The sequence below is a fragment of the Zonotrichia albicollis genome, unplaced genomic scaffold (assembly GCF_047830755.1).
Source record: "Zonotrichia albicollis isolate bZonAlb1 unplaced genomic scaffold, bZonAlb1.hap1 Scaffold_257, whole genome shotgun sequence".
In the NCBI taxonomy this organism is placed as follows: Eukaryota; Metazoa; Chordata; class Aves; order Passeriformes; family Passerellidae; genus Zonotrichia; species Zonotrichia albicollis.
This window is the reverse complement of record NW_027428429.1, coordinates 5,108,667-5,123,987: the sequence shown is the minus strand read 5'-3', so window position 1 is coordinate 5,123,987 and position 15,321 is coordinate 5,108,667. Positions and strand designations below refer to the sequence as shown.

At 52.5% G+C, this 15,321-nt stretch overlaps 1 protein-coding gene across 1 annotated transcript in view; it reads left to right on the top strand.

The window, feature by feature from the left end:
* The window catches only part of LOC141727898 (uncharacterized), a 143,392-nt gene extending 131,642 nt beyond the window's left edge, over positions 1–11,750 (top strand). Inside the window, exons 5-6 of the mRNA XM_074534187.1 lie at positions 11,536–11,634; positions 11,697–11,750. Coding sequence (XP_074390288.1) covers positions 11,536–11,634; positions 11,697–11,750 — 153 coding nt within the window. The remainder of the gene's footprint in view (positions 1–11,535; positions 11,635–11,696) is intronic.
* The last annotated feature ends 3,571 nt before the right edge of the window (positions 11,751–15,321 follow it).

The window sequence follows — 15,321 nt, the reverse complement described above, 5'->3', positions numbered from 1 at the left end:
GCGCCTCTGCCTTTCAAGGGCAATCTCGTCCCTGCTCTTTCTCCTCCCCACATTGCTCTGCCTCTGCCCTGTGCCCCTGGGGCTGCTCTTGGCCAGGCAGCCTCACTGGGAGCCAGCACTGGCTGCAGCCCCAGCGGGCCCCCCAGGACAAGGCCCAGCAAATAGGAGGCCAGTGAAAGCTCTGGGCAGCAGCAGAACTCTCAGTAGAGTTCTTTGGACAATCATGGACTGGCCACACCTACACTGCAGCCTCACTGGGAATGTTTCCTATGAACAGTAGACTTTCAAAAGAAGGTGTTTGAGGGAAAGATGAACTAAACTCCCACTGTCTTAAGTCCAAATTCGGACAGAGCATAAGATGAAGATAAGCTCCAAAACAAGCAGGCCTGCCAGGAACCCCAGCCAGCAGCCTGTTCCCTGACAGAAACCCCTTCCAAGGCCCTTCTGGGAATCAGGAACATGTGCTGTGGTTCCAGCTGCACCTGTAGGAGCAATGGGGAGCGTCAGCCCGTGCTGTGCTGCACTGCTGAGCTGGCAGCACGGTGGATGCAGGCAGGATGTTCTCCATTTCCCCCAGAGCTGGGGCCTGCAGGCACCTTGCTGCCCCTTGGCACAGGCTGTGCCACCCAACAAAGCCCAGCAGAGGCCAGGAGAGGAGCCTGGGGGCAGCAGGAAGCTGAGAGAAGGCCCTGCTCTAGAACTGAGGGAGTTCCACCGAAAGCAAACAAAGATGGCAACTTGAAGACATTCCCACTGTGCTCAAAGTTTGTCTGAGAAGACTAAGATGTGAGTTTGTCAAAAATCCCAGGAAATATCTGGGAAAAGGTTTTATGTATGTTGGTTGTGACTGTCGTGGGGGGACGTTATGATGCTTGTATCCCCATTCATCTGTTCTGTGCCTTTAAGACTGTCTCTGAAGAGTGAAAGTTTTGTTTGGGTTTCTCTTATCAGGGACACAGACATGGGCAGTACATAGGGCGGTTTTCGCTTTTTGCTTGTGGCTTTCTGCTTTGCTTGCTGTCTCGCTGCTCTTGCTTTTGCTCCTGCTTATTAGCTAGTTCTAGCTAAACAGTCCAAATTCCTTCCTGGACTGTTTCTCCTCTCCTTTTTCTGTGACCATCTCGAACCTGCTCCGGACTGAGACTTGGGAAGACCGAGGGTTTGCACCATTTGGCTGCAGCAGCTGCCCCAGCGTTGGAGGGACTAATAGAGCAAGCACCCCCGGAAGAGACTTTCTGATTTTGTCATCTTTCTCAGAGCGGTGTCATCTGGTATTGTTCATTTTGTGTGCTGGGGGTGCTGTGCCTGTTAAATAAACACGTTCTTTCCACTTCTTTCTGAGAAATTTTTTCCCGAACTGGTTGGGGGGAGGAGCCATGTGGGTTTGCTTTCCATCTGTTCCCACAAAATTTACAAGCAATACCCATCATGCCTTCATCACAACCCCACAATGGACCACTGAATCCAGGCCCTATATTACAGAGCTGCAGGATTCCCCCCTTTCACTTTACTCCCTTAGGTGAGAACAGTCAGTGCAGGGACCCTGAGATGTGCAGCTCTGTGAGCAAACCCTATTAGCTCTTGATGTTTCTACTGGCAGGAAGATGTCTGGGCTAAATACCGTGATGTTTGTGTAACTGTGTATTCAGTGAAAAGTCACTTAAGGATGTGGCTAATTAAAAAGGACTCTTGTTCCAGCCTTGAGACTTCAACCTCAGATGGTTCCCCACTGCTTACCCTTGATAATGAACCACTCCTTAATGGGCTTGGATATGCTTAGGGAGACATTGAGAGCAAGGTGGCTCTTAGGGAAGCTGTGTCTGAAAAGGACGTGTGCTGTGTTGGTATCCTTGAAAAATCTCATTTCAGTAAAGCCAAAAAAAGAAGAAAGAGAGTGAGACACTGCCTTTAAGTGTCTGAAGACAACTTCTACAGTATTGCTGCAGATTTGAAAAGGGTCTTTCAAAGAACAAACCAGAATAGATGGTATTTCCTCCGTCTATTCTGGTTTGTTCTTTGAAAGACCTTAAAGAAAAAGCCAGAATAGACTGAGAAAATACCCTGGGACAAAGAGGATGCACAGGACTCTGCCCCAGATGACCATTTGGGACCTTTGCCTGAGGACAACGCAGCTCAGGAGACGAGTTCTTTCAAGTTTTCCTTCTTTGGAGGCACAGAGGAGTTGGGCATCAAAGAAGGTATCAGCAGAACCCTTCTAACAGTGCCATTGCTAAGGAAGAGCTTCTGGCAGGCCCTGTAGGGCAACATGGTGTAAAGAAGGTCAGGATGCAGGGGATTTTCAGCAACAGAAGTCAGTAATTAGGCAGAAGCATTTTGATCTTCAGTTCTGCTTGCCAGGGTTGTGGTAGATTACTGAGAGGTGCCTCATGCTTGCATCTCAGGAATTCTGAAAGGCTTGCTTTGAGAAGGCATTGGGAGTTTTTGCTGAGTGGTGAAAAATCTTGTTCTCATGCCCTGCATTCCTCAAACAGGGAAAAAGGTGACACACCAGTCATATCAAGAACCTCACAAGGCTTTTAAGAAAATGTGCGTTAATGTAGAGGGAGGAGCAAAGTCCGAGAGCTGGCCCCAAGATCCATGAACATCTTGTTTGTTACTGAATTCTACTCTTGGACCTTTAGGAAAAGGAAATGGAATGACACATGACCATTGGGGTGTCCTAAACTTAGATAAAGTGAGGCCGTCTGAAATGAAGATGAAACAACATTAACTCAAGTCCCGGTCATGCAGGAGAGAAAAGAAACCCCGTGAAGATATCCAAAATATTAAAAAACCCAATGCAACAGCACAAAGCAACGAGCCCCCCAGACTTGTGCTGAACTGAGAAGGTATTCAGTGTCTTCTGAATGCAATGAGAAATGTTTAAGAATACATAAGGGATCCCTGGAACAAAGTGGAAAATACTGGAACAGAGATGTAGCTTAGAAAGTCTGGCAGGGTCAGATTCTGTCCTTCCTAAATCTCTCTTCTCCACTGTAAGTATTTCACATGAAAGGAGGAATTTTTCCTGACCAGTAGAGGAATAATCTGGTTTTGCCTTTTTTTCTCTATTGGTGCTGTCATTGCAGAGCCTTACACACTTGGGACAATAAAGCCGGTAAAAGCCACATGGCAAGAGGATCCACGTTTCCAGGACAGCAGTTCTGAGGGTGACGATGAGCCTGAGATGACAGAAATCGAACAGGACCAAGAAATGCAAGTTGCATTTCTCTTTGTTGTCTACTTGGCTGTAGTAGTTGGATGCTGTGGGAATATTAATAGCAGCACTCAGGGAATGGGAAACTGACATTGCACACCTCTGAGCAATGAAAGTCATCTTGGAAAACCTTTTGTGCTGCACAGAGTCAAAACTCCCAGCAGCCCACTGGATGTGAATGTGAATATGGAAAGAAAGAGTAGAGCACAAGAAATTAACTGGGTCATTTTGGTTTGACCAACTCCAAACTGAGTTTGGCCAAAAGCCCAAGACACAGTCAGTTTTCTCTTTAAAAGGGGGTTTTGTAAAATAAAAAGCTCTATTCGGTTCCTAGGGAATGAAGCTTTTCAATGTACGGCATATCTCTGAAGAACTACAGGATTAACTTGTGTTCATGGAATTTGATAGTACAATTTAGGATGCTCAAATCCCTTTGTCCTTTTCTAGGTTTCTTTCTTTACCACACACAGAAAGTGCTAGAGTTTTCTTTTCTTCTCCAAAGATGAAGAACGCCAAAGAGGTATGTCAGAATTTCTTTACCCTCTTTTATATTTTTTTTTCCTTTCAAACCCTTCCTGTTATTCAGTGAGGAGGAAAAAATGCTGCCTAGTTATCAACGTTTTCTTGTCAAAATTTGCCACCCTCACTTGTGATCCAAGTTGTGAAAGAATCCCGTGAGGAAGTCCTGGCAAAACAAAGGTCAAGCAGATTTCTGGTTTTCTTCTCTTTCAGACAATTACCGAATAGGAATCTGGAGTTTTAGAGTTTACCAAAAACTTAGTCACTTGACAGGTCACCTAGACGTTTTGGATTCTTTCAGGTATTTAAAGCATCTTTATCTATTCCCTCTCTTTCTGGTGTTACCGTTAGAAATGATGACTGTTCTTGTCAGCCACATATGTCCCTGTGGTTCTTTGTCCTAATGAATCTGGGGCTTTCTCTTCTGAATCCAGTGAATTTTGTATTTAGAAACAAAGAAAACAACATCCAAAGGAAACATGCACAGTCCCCAAAACCTGCACAGGCCACCAAAACAATTGCTGGTTACACTTTGTAAAATAGAGTCTTAAGCTTAAAGGATGTGCCTTCCATGAGACTGATTCCATAACTCTGCTGAAATGCACTGCTGTGTTCACACAGTTCCCGGCCTGCAATCTTCCAGGCAGCCTGATTTACAGGGTGTGTTGAAATGGAGAGCTCAGGCCTCAGCAGGCCTCAGTTCTGGGGGAAGATGTGGCGTGCTGGTGCTGAGCTTCTAAAGCAACAGCAGCAATTTCAGTGCAATTCAGATTGCAGCATGGTGAGGAAAAGTGCTGCTGCCTTTGATTGTTCTTAGCACACCAGGCTGCAGTAGGGAACATTTCTGCTGGAGACAAGGTGTGGTGGGGGCGGGAGAACAGGAAGGATGTGAAGAATTGATTTCTGATTTTAGTGCTGTGGTGGTCAAGATTGTTAGAAGCAGCAGCGCAATCACAAGTGCTTAAGACTATTAATTGGATGTTTCTTTTGTGCAGAGGATCCACAGTTTTTTTGTAGATTAGTAGAAGTCAGTGAAGAAAAAGAGGGTTAGGAAGACAGACGTAGATTATTGCTTGAGGTGAGTATGGAACATCTGTTCCCTGGTAAGTCTAGGTGAAAGCTGAGCATGGGGAGGGATTGCAGGTATGAATGTGCATGCAAAATTAAGTCAGGACCTCGAGAAGAGCTTCAAATTTGTAATGAACAGGGAAGAGAAGTTTTGTAGTGTAGTGGTGCATATAACATCATGTTGTGTGGTCCAGTCAGGTAAACCACTACATCTTTGTGTGTTACAGGCGCAGCTACATAACTGTATGTAAGGATAGTGAATGTAGAGACTTCTCCTCATAGTGGATTCAGGAACTTCTCTGAAGAATTTGTTAGATTTTCATTATTTTCTGGAACGCCAAAGGAAGCATTAGGATACCCTATAGGAAGTGCAAGCAAACCAATAAAGTTTTTACTGATTAGAAGTGAGTCACGTTTGTTCCTTGAAAGTGTTGCCAAACAAGGTTACTTTGAAAATGCTTTCAAAGGTCTAACAGGGATCAATATCAGCAAAGGCTGTTAGGTCGTGTTTGGGAGCTGGGGCTGAGGCTCTCGTGCCCTGGGGAGCCACGGGAAGGCTCCAGGCCTGAGTGTGCGGCCAGGTCGGGCCATTGAGCTGCAGCCCATCCCTGGTGGATGCAAGGGCAAGCAGGAATGCCAAGGGACCCCAGGGCCGGGCCAGGCCAGGCCAGAGCAGTGCCCCCAGCCCTCCAGGAGCGGATGGGCTCTGCCACGCCCAGCCTGGGCACTGCCCCCAGCCCAAGGACAGGCGGGTGCTTTGCCCGAGGGCTGGGCCCAGAGCAGCAGAGCTGTCAAAGCCCCAGCTGGTTCTGGCCTGCGTGAGGCCCGAGCAAGGCCCGTGGGTGCCCTGGGCAGTGCAGGAGCAGCACAGGAGCAGTTGCCAGGGCCTGGGGAGGCACAGGGCTCAGCCTCGGCATGGTGACACAGCATGCAGGCTGCAGGGGACAGAGCCAATGGCACCGGGCACGAGCAGCTCTGTGGGGCTCTGAGCCTGCAGCAGCATCGGCCCCAAGGCTGCTCTGTCCCTGCCTGGCTGATGGGCAGGGCTGGAGGCCTTGCAGAGCAGGGGCCATTGTGGGCACGGCTGTCCCAGCAGCTGCCCCCTGGCCCAGCTGGGCCCCACTTGGGCAGGAAGGACGCTCCCAGTCCCGGCATGGCTGAGCAGCTCCTGCCTCCCCCTGCCTCTGCTCTGATCCCCACGCTGCCTGCTGCCACAAGAGCCCCTGGGCCATGCTGTCAGAGAGCTGCTTTGCCCTCACCTGGCTCCCTGGCACCAGGGCCCTCCTGCTTGTTGCCAGACATGGCAGATGTCAGCAGAGAGTCCCTTTGCAGGAATGACGCAGTCTCCTCCAGGTGCTGATCCTCGCTTTCTGTGGGATAAACAAGAGCTTGGGGTGCTGCCACGGCAGGGCTTCGCTCAGCTGTAGGCACTACCAGCCCGGCTCTGCCTGGGACTCAGGCAGTTCCACGGCGAACAGCAGCTCTGGCATGGCAGCTCTGGCATGGCGGCCTTGGGCAGTAGCCAGCTCTGCGGGCTGGGACCCCGCTGCGGCCGCACGCTTCTCCCAAAGCCCGAGCAGCAGCTGCACGCTCCCAACACCGAGCCGGGAACGCGCCCAGGAACAGCGCGGGCTCGGCTCTGGGCACGAACCGCCCCGCCCCTCACACCCGCCCGCCCCTTCCCGCCCTCCGGCCCCACCGCGTGCCGCCCGCGCTGTCATGGCGGCTCTCGCCCACAGGGCGGCGCCCTGAGCCCTGCAGTGGCGCCGCCAACCTTCTGGCGCTCTGGAAGGCGCGGGCCTGCACCCGTTGCAACCTGGGCCCTTCGTCCCATTTCCTGAAGAAAACATGTCCTGTCGGGCCTGGGCTGTACACACTTCCAAGCCTGATCAACAGGAAGAGACGTTTAACCTGGACACACATAGCAGCCTACAAGCTCGAAGTGATGGCCAGGTGTTAGAAAAGCAAAGTACTTGTTGCTAGAATTGTCTTCCAAGACTCAAGGCTGGGCACGTTTCACTGATCTCAAACCCAGAGGGAAGTTGACAAAGCTTGGGAAGAAGGATGCCCACTGATAGTGGACACAAACGATGCAGAATTTCACTTGTTCTAAAATTTTAAATGTTTAATAGTAATAAATTAGTTATAAAACTAAGAATAAAAATTAGAGAAAAAATAATTTGGTCAATTAGAGGTAAGACAATAAAGGGCAATTTAAAAAGCAAAGAATTACAAATGTCTGGGTGCTCTGCTCTGCCTCAGAAGACACTTTGCTAACACAGGATTAACTTAAAAGTAATACCCTGTTGCATATTCATATATCTCATACATGATGCCAAAATTGTTTTCAAACAATGGGTGTTTTCTTGTTCTTGTCAACCCCTCCTTTATCTTGTAATTCAATTGTCTTGCTCCCTCAAAGTCTGGTTCTTCCCGAGAAGGAGGCAATATTTCTTTTCTCAGAATTTTGGTGTCTTGTTACTGTTATCTCTCCTTGAGCTATTTAGAAAATGTATCTTACAGCACAGAGTTTCTGTAGCCTAAAACTATATTCACCACACTACTTTAAAAGCCTAGGATAGCACTACAAAAAAGGATTAATACAACATAACTTTCCAACATAACACATATAGTATTAATTTTAATATTTGCGAAAAGCCAATCATATAATATGCATTTTTCACACCTTCTCTGCTCCTTCTTCTTCTCAAAATATATTGTAAACCTGACTTATAAAAATTAGTTACAGCCATGCTCAGTGCCTTATTCTGAAAACTCACAACTGACTAACAGGTTTAGTGCATTACAGAGCAGGATTGAGGCCCTGGAACTGGAGGGACAGACAAGTGATGAAGTGGGCAAAAGTCCTTCTGCAATCGAGGGGCACCTAGGGCAAGTCAGGCAACACCATACATGGTGACCACCTCTGTTCCAAGGGAAGGCAGGGTCCTTGCAGGCCTTCCCAAAAGCATCTCAAGGGAAGGTTTCCATCTGCCCTGCCCTGTTTGCTTGACTTCAGCTGAATCTTTCTCTCTCTGAAAGACAGGAAGCTCACGTGTGTTAGGAGAATACTGTGAGTATTGGCAGAGGTGAATGGTCAGGAATCCAGAGGCTTGTGCAACTCTCTTCCATAGAGAGTCCCTTGTTGTATATTTCCAACAAAGCAGAGCCTAAATGGCAAGTCAGCGTTTGGGGAAGTGCAGCACTGAGACAATAAAGCTGTAACATGCCTTGTCTTGAGAGGGACAAGTAAGACAACAAATGTTCAAACAGCATATACTGAGAAGATGAAGAAGAAAACCTAATTTTTCTAAGGTTTTCTATTTTTTATTTTCTTCTCTGTACCTTTTGAAGACTGCCTATATCCTATTTTCATTGTTTTCTTTTTTCCTGTCTTGAGAATGAATTTTGCATTATGGATATTTTTAGTCAGGCATAAGAAAAGTTCCATATTGTTTAAAAATCATGAAAAGGTAAGTTTAGAGGAAACATCCATTGTCTTTGATAGTTGGATCAGACTCAATTTTAAATACCCTTGTATGTCCTGCTCATATGCAAAGATGCTAGATTGATCTTGGAAGGGCATTAAACCAAGAAACAAGTACTTCAAAACCTCGGGAGATGGCTGCCATGGTGAGTTCCCTGAGGGCTGACAGCCCCAGCCCCGCTCCATGGCCGGTTTCCCTGAGGTGTCACAGCCTGAGCCCCACTCCATGGCCGGTTGCCGTGAGGTGTCACGTCCCCAGCCCTGCTCCATGGCCGGTTTCCCTGAGGTGTCACGGCCCCAGCCCCACTCCATGGCCAGTTTCCATGAGGTGTCACGGCCCCAGCCCCGCTCCATGGTCGATTTCCCTGAGGTGTCACGTCCCCAGCCCCGCTCTATGGCCGGGTTTCCTGGTCACTTCGAGGTGCTGTTCCTCTCTCTCTGTGGAGAAAGTAGAGGCCCGGGAGCTTGCAGAGCAGGCCCAGAGCCATGAGGGCTCTGCTCCCTGCTCAGCCCTGTGTGAGCTCTGCTCCTTTCCGCCTTCTCCTCCCGTTGTCAGGTCCCACTGACACTCGGCCTGAGCCCAGCATTCCCTTTTGGGGCCAAGGGAAATCTCTGCTCCTGCCTCTGGCACAGGGCGCTCTGCCAGCCGGTCAGGGAAGGAGACAGCCCCGAAGAGAGGCATGAGCAGTGGAGGAAAGCCAACATCACTGCAGTCTTGCAAAAGGGCACCAAGAAGTAGCCAGGAAACTGCAGGCCCATCAGCCTCAGCTCCATCCCCAGAAAGGTGACAGAACAGCTCCTCTTGGATGCCATCTCTAAGCCTGTGGAATAACAGGAATGGAAACCATGCTTGACCAATCCATAGCCACCTGTGCTGCAGTGACTGGCTGGGCTTGTGAGGGGAGAGCAGTGGCTGTTGTCAGTTGGGACTTCAGCAAGGCTTTGTCCCTGCCTCCCATAACAGGCCCCTGAGGCAGCTCAGGGACAGTGGGGCAGAGAAGAGGACAGGGGAGCTCCAAACTCAGGTAGCTGTGAGCTCAGGGGGCCGTGCTAGGCCCAGCCTTGTTTGCCTTATTCCCCAGGGACCTGGCAGAAGGGACGGAGCGCTCCCTCAGCGTTTGCTGATGGGACAGAACTGGGAGCAGGGCCTGAGGCACCACAAGGCTCTGCTGCCCTTCAGTGAGACCTGGACAGGCTCGAGAGTTGAGCAGAGACGAACCTAATGAAGTTGCACTGGGAAAAGCCTCTAGAAGAGCTTCAGGCTTTGTAATTACCAGGCAACAGAAGTGTTTTAGTAAAGTGGAGTCTATAACCTTGTCTTGTAATGTCCAGTGAGGGAAACCACTGCTTCTCTGTATGTTATACATTGTATGTCGCTTGTATGTACATCAAGGAAGTCTCTGAGAGAAACATGAAAGAATTCAGAAACTTCCCCTGATATTATTTTGGATTTTCATGATTTTCTGGAATGCAGGGTGAAGTGTAAGGATGCCAAAAGGAAAGTGAAAGCAAATCAATAAATCTTTAAAAACTCAGAAGCCTCTCCTGTTTCTTCCTTGAAGAAGTTGCCAAACAAAGTTGCTTTTGCAATCCTTTGAAAGAACTTACAGGAAAAAGCATTGGCCAAAAGTGTTGCCCTGTGTTTCTGAAGAGCAACAAGCATTTTGTGTTGATGCAAGGTGTCTACCAGGGTTTGGGGTTCTGTGTGTGTATGCTTTGAATGTGAGTCTTTGCAGGACTATTAATAATTAGACCATGTACTGAAGAGAACATGTTACTGTGTTGTGCTGTCCAGTGCTGAAGAGGGTTGAGACAGAGCAGGTAGCTCTGTGTCTGTGTGTAACTTGCATGAGCAGCACGGGAGCAGTGCCCAGGGCCTGGAGAAGTAAACGGGTTTGCGGTGCTGAGGACAAGGTGTCCAGAGCTCGGGATTGTCCGGCCAAGCTCTTCTGGCTCCTTGTGCTTGGAGCCCTGGCCGGGAGCCCTGCAGAGCCCCGGGTGCAGCTTCCCAACTTCCCCCTCTGCCTCCTCCCTGCCTCCAGGGTAAAGGCACTCCCTGGCATTGCACTGGCTGTGCCTCCCTCCTAGAGCCGTGAAGGGATGCTTTCCCAGCCAAGGTGGCTCTCCCATGGAGACAGGAAAATGGACAAACTCCTGCTGCCCCAGCATCAGGCAGGTGCAGGGTGTCCCTGCCTGTCAGCCCCTGCCCTGCTTCCCAGAGATGCCAGTGATTGTTCTAGAAGTCATGGATCTGGATTTCCAGGAGCATGTTTGCAAAGACACGAAAGAGAAAAATTGACAAGAATTGTTTGTGCTTCTCTTCCTGAGTTTTTTCCAATGTATTTTCTAGTAGGAAAGCATGGACCAAACTGGCAAAGTTCATATAATGTAGGAAAAGCATCCTCCTGTATTTGACTTGAGCGGAGGACAATTGCAAGCTCTCCTGTCAAATGTGCACAGAAAATTCTCAGTGCATTTCGTGTCTTTGCACTGAGTCAGTATAAAAGATGACGATTCTCAGGAGCCTAGTACTAATTTTTCCATTTATATGAAATGTGAAAGTTGTTAGTTCATAGGATGACAGATAACTGAGGTCTGGAAGCAGCTGTGGTGGTGTCCAGGTTTATCTCCTGTACCCAATGCCCAATGCAGCAGCATCAAATAAGGTTCATCTTAGTTTTCTGCAGACAGGTCTTGAGGAAAACATCAGTTCACCTAGAGCAGGGTTTGAATCCCTGCAGTGCAGCTGACTCCGCACCGGCTCTCTGGGCCACCGCCTGCCAGGGGCAGGAGCAGAGATTTCCCTTGGCCGGGGCCGGAGCCCTGGCATGGCAGTGCCTGAACAGCACCTCCCTGCCTACAGTGCCTTCCTGGATGGCTGCCCCAGGGCCTGGCATTTGACCCTGCCCTTGCTGCAGGAGTCCCGGCCCTGCTTCCACCCTGAGCAAATGCTCGGACCCATCTCAGAAGCTCGGTGCCCGAGGGGGCCACCACAAGTGGTTGCCAGGGACCTGAGGCCATGGCTGCCCCGATTTTGGGTACACGGCTCTGATGTCAGAGTGGCCATTGTGACCTGTGCCACCAAGGCCACAAAAGGGGATGCTGGGCTCAGGCTGAGTGTCAGTGCGACCTGACAACGGGAGGAGAAGGTAGGGCGGGGACGTAGTTGCCCAGGGACCAGAGGGGTCCCACACCTCGGGGCTCTAGGCCTGTGCTGCAGCCTCACCTGCCTCTCCCTTCCCAGATTCAGCGGAGGAACAGCCAGGACACTGCGGTGTTCCTCAACGCGACGACGGGAGGAGAAAGTGGACAGGAGCAGGGCTCACACAGGCCTGAGCAGGGAGTACAGTCTCGTGGCTCTGGGTCTGTTCTGCAAACTCCCCCCCCCTCTTCTTTCTCCCATAGACAGTTCAGCACCTCGAAGTGACCACGTCCCTCGAGGAGATAGACTCAGCGTAGACAGCCGCCATGTCTGACAGCAAGCAGGAGGGCCCTGGAGCCAAGGAGCCAGGTGAGGGCAAAGCAGCCCTGTGATAGCCTGGCCCAGGCGCTCTTGTATCAGCAGGCAGCATGGGGATCAGAGTAGAGGCAGGGGGAGGCAGGAGCTGCTCGGCCATGCCGGGGCTGGGAGCCTCCTTCCTGCCCAAGTGGGGCCCAGCTGGGCCAGGGGGCAGCTGCTGGGACAGCCGTGCCCACAATGGCCCCTGCTCTGCAAGGCCTCCAGCCCTGCCCATCAGCCAGGCAGGGACAGAGCAGCTTTGGGGCCGATGCTGCTGCAGGCTCAGAGCCCCACAGAGCTGCTCATGCCCGGTGCCGTTGGCTCTGTCCCCTGCAGCCTGCATGCTGTGTCGCCGTGCCGAGGCTGACCCGGACATGTGCGGTGAAAAACTGCACAAGGGTGGGCTCTGTGCCCACATGTTCTGCATGGTGAGTGGCTCCGGGTGCTCCCTCCACCATTGCAATGGGCAGCTCCTGCCGCCCTCTCCTCATCAGCTCCTCCCCTTGACTGCAGCTCTTCGCTACTCTACTCTTTCGACAAGAGAACCGCCACGATGGACTCATGGGATTTCTCCCACGAGATCTCCAAATTGCGGTCTGGCGGGCAGCACAGAAGGTGAGAGCCTGACAAGAGCAGGGAGATTTGTGCCTGGCGAGGTTTGCCAGAGCTTAGCCCAGACACCAGGAAAGAAAGGCCGGCCCGACAGCCGGGACAAAGTCTGGCTCCCAGCAGCTCTGGAACAGAGGCCCTGGCACAGAAGACTCCCTCCTCCAGCAGGCAGCTCTGTGGGGTGGGAGCCGGCAGTGGCCACGTCCTGTGCCCTGCCCAGAGCCCTGCGGCTGCCCGGGGAGGCCTCGAGGCTGCTGCTGCTGCTGATGCGGCTGCTTGGCTCTTTCCAGCGCTGCTGCGTCTGCGGCCAGAGCGGGGCAACCATCATGTGCTGCGTGCCGGACTGTGACAGATGGTTCCACCTGCCCTGTGCCAAGGAGGGCGGCTGTGTCAATGTATACGTTACTCCGTTCAGGTACCTCATCTCTCTTTATGGCCACCCCTGGGGAATGATCCAGCATTTCTCACTTTCCCCATCCATTTTCCTCCAGCTCCTTCTGCCCTGAGCACCGTCCAGAGCAGGAGGTGGAGGCGACTCCTGAGCCGGACACCGTTTGCCTCATCTGCCTGGAGCCTGTGGAGGACAGGACGACCTTCACAACCCTGGTGTGCCCAACGTGCCAAAGGGCCTGGTTCCACAGGGACTGCATCCAGGTAGGAGCCCTCCCCTCAGCACCGGGGCACAGCAGGTGCTCAGCAGCAGCAGCAGGGCCTCGCTCACCCTGCCTGTGTTTGCCCTGCAGGGACAGGCCTTGCGCGCTGGTGTTTTGCATTTCCAGTGCCCCCTGTGCAGAGACAGTGGGGAATTCCCTGTTGAAATGTTCATCTTGGGGATCCGAGTCCCCTTCAGGTTGGTGTCCTTCTGCCTGGCCCACCAGGCAGGAGAATGCAAGTGCTGTGCTGTGCCAGGCCCTGTCCCAGGAGCCCTGGACCTGCCCTGTCCCATGAGTCTGGGCTTCAGTTTCACCCCCAACTTGGAAAAGCGCTGAAGAAACAGCTTGGACACCCTGGACCTCCGTGAGGGAGAGCAGCAGAAATTCATCATCTCTTCCTTTCTCCATCAGAGACCCAACATGGGAGGACAACGATGCCTTTGCAGATCTAGGAGTGAGGCACAGCCAATGCAACGCCAGGGATTGCCTTTACCCTGGAGGCAGGGAGGAGGCAGAGGAACAGGGGTAAGTTGGGAAGCTGCACCTGGGGCTCCGCAGGGAACCTGTATCTCGGCAAGGGCTGTAAGCGGGAAGAACCAGAAGCGCTTGGCCAGACAGCCACGTGCTGGTACACTTTGTTCTCAGTGCTATGCGCTTGTTTGCCTCCCCAGGCCCTGGCAATTGCTTCTGTGCTCCTCCTGTGCTGCTGAGGGCACCCACAGGCGCTGCTCTGGCCTGAGGAACAGCACACAGAGATGGGAGTGTGACAGCTGTGCTGGGCTCGGAACATGTATGAGTCAAAGTGCCCGGTGTCCCTGGACTGGGGGCAGTGCCCAGGCCGGGCTAGGCAGAGCGCAGCATCCACTGCTGGAGGGCTGGGGGCACTGCTCTGGCCTGGCCTGGCCTGGCTGGCGCCTGGGTGATCTTTGACATTCCTGCTTGCCCTTACAGCTGCCAGGGATGAGACAGAGCTCAATGGCCCCAGGCCGGCCAGACAGTCAGGACTACAATCTGCTCATGGCTGGTCAGAATCTGAGGCCATCCACCCCAGCTCCCACAGCCCTGTGCCATTGGTGCTGGTTTCCCCTTCTCCATCTCCAGAGACGGGAAGCCACAGCAGGCCCCACCACGCAGCATGGCAGCAGGCGCTGCCATCTTCCTCACTGGACACCAGGAGCAGCAGCAGATCAAGGGCAACACGCAGCACGTCCCCTGACCCTGAGGACAGGGTCCATTCCAGACGTGCTGGGCCCAGCCGCAGGCGAAGCTGCTCTCGCCGGCAAAGTCGCGCCCAGAGTCCACCTGTCCGGACCAGGAGTTGCCGTGACAGGAGCAGTGGGACAGGGCCAAGGACTCAGAGGCCCAAGCAAAGGGGGACACCGTCACGGACATCCCCCAGACGCAGGCGCTCCTGCCAGCAAGGCTGGGCCCAGAGTCCACCTGTCCGCTCCAGGAGTTGCCATGACAGGAACAGAGGGACAGGGCCAAGGTCTGAGAGGCCCAGGCGAAGGGACACATGGCCAGGGCCATCCCCCAGATGCAGGCGCACCCGCCAGCAAGGCTGGGCCCAGAGTCCACCTGTCCGCTCCAGGAGTGTCTGTGACAGGAGCAGTGGGACAGGGCCAAGGACTGAGAGGCCCAGGCGAAGGGACACATGGCCAGGGCCATCCCCCAGACGCAGGTGCTCCCGCCAGCAAGGCTGGGCCCAGAGTCCACCTGTCCGCTCCAGGAGTCGCCGTGACAGCAGCAGCAGGACAAGGCCAAGGGCTGAGAGGCCCAGGCGAAGGAACACATCATCGGGGACGCCTCCCAGACGCAGCCGCTCCTGCCAGCAGCGCCGGGCCTCGACTCAGACTCTGCGGTTCAGGAGTCGCCAGGACAGGAGCAGGAGGACAGCAGCGAGTGCCGAGAGGCCCAGGCGTAGGGGGACGTGGTCGGGGACATCCCGCAGGAGCAGCCGCTCCCACCAGCGACGTCGGACCTCAACTGGCACCTCCAACAGCAGTGCGTAGCGCTGTCATCTTTTCTTTCTAGGCCGTGTGTTCCTTGCTGGAAGTGAAGGTGAGAACGGTCAGTGCAGGGACCCTGAGATGTGCAGCTCTGTGAGCAAACCCTATTAGCTCTTGATGTTTCTACTGGCAGGAAGAAGTCGGGGTTAAATGCCTTGATTTCTGTGTAACGGTGTATTCAGTGAAAAGTCACTTAAGGATGTGGCTAATTAAAAAGGACTCTTGTTCCTGCCTTTACACTCCAACCTCAGATGGTTCCC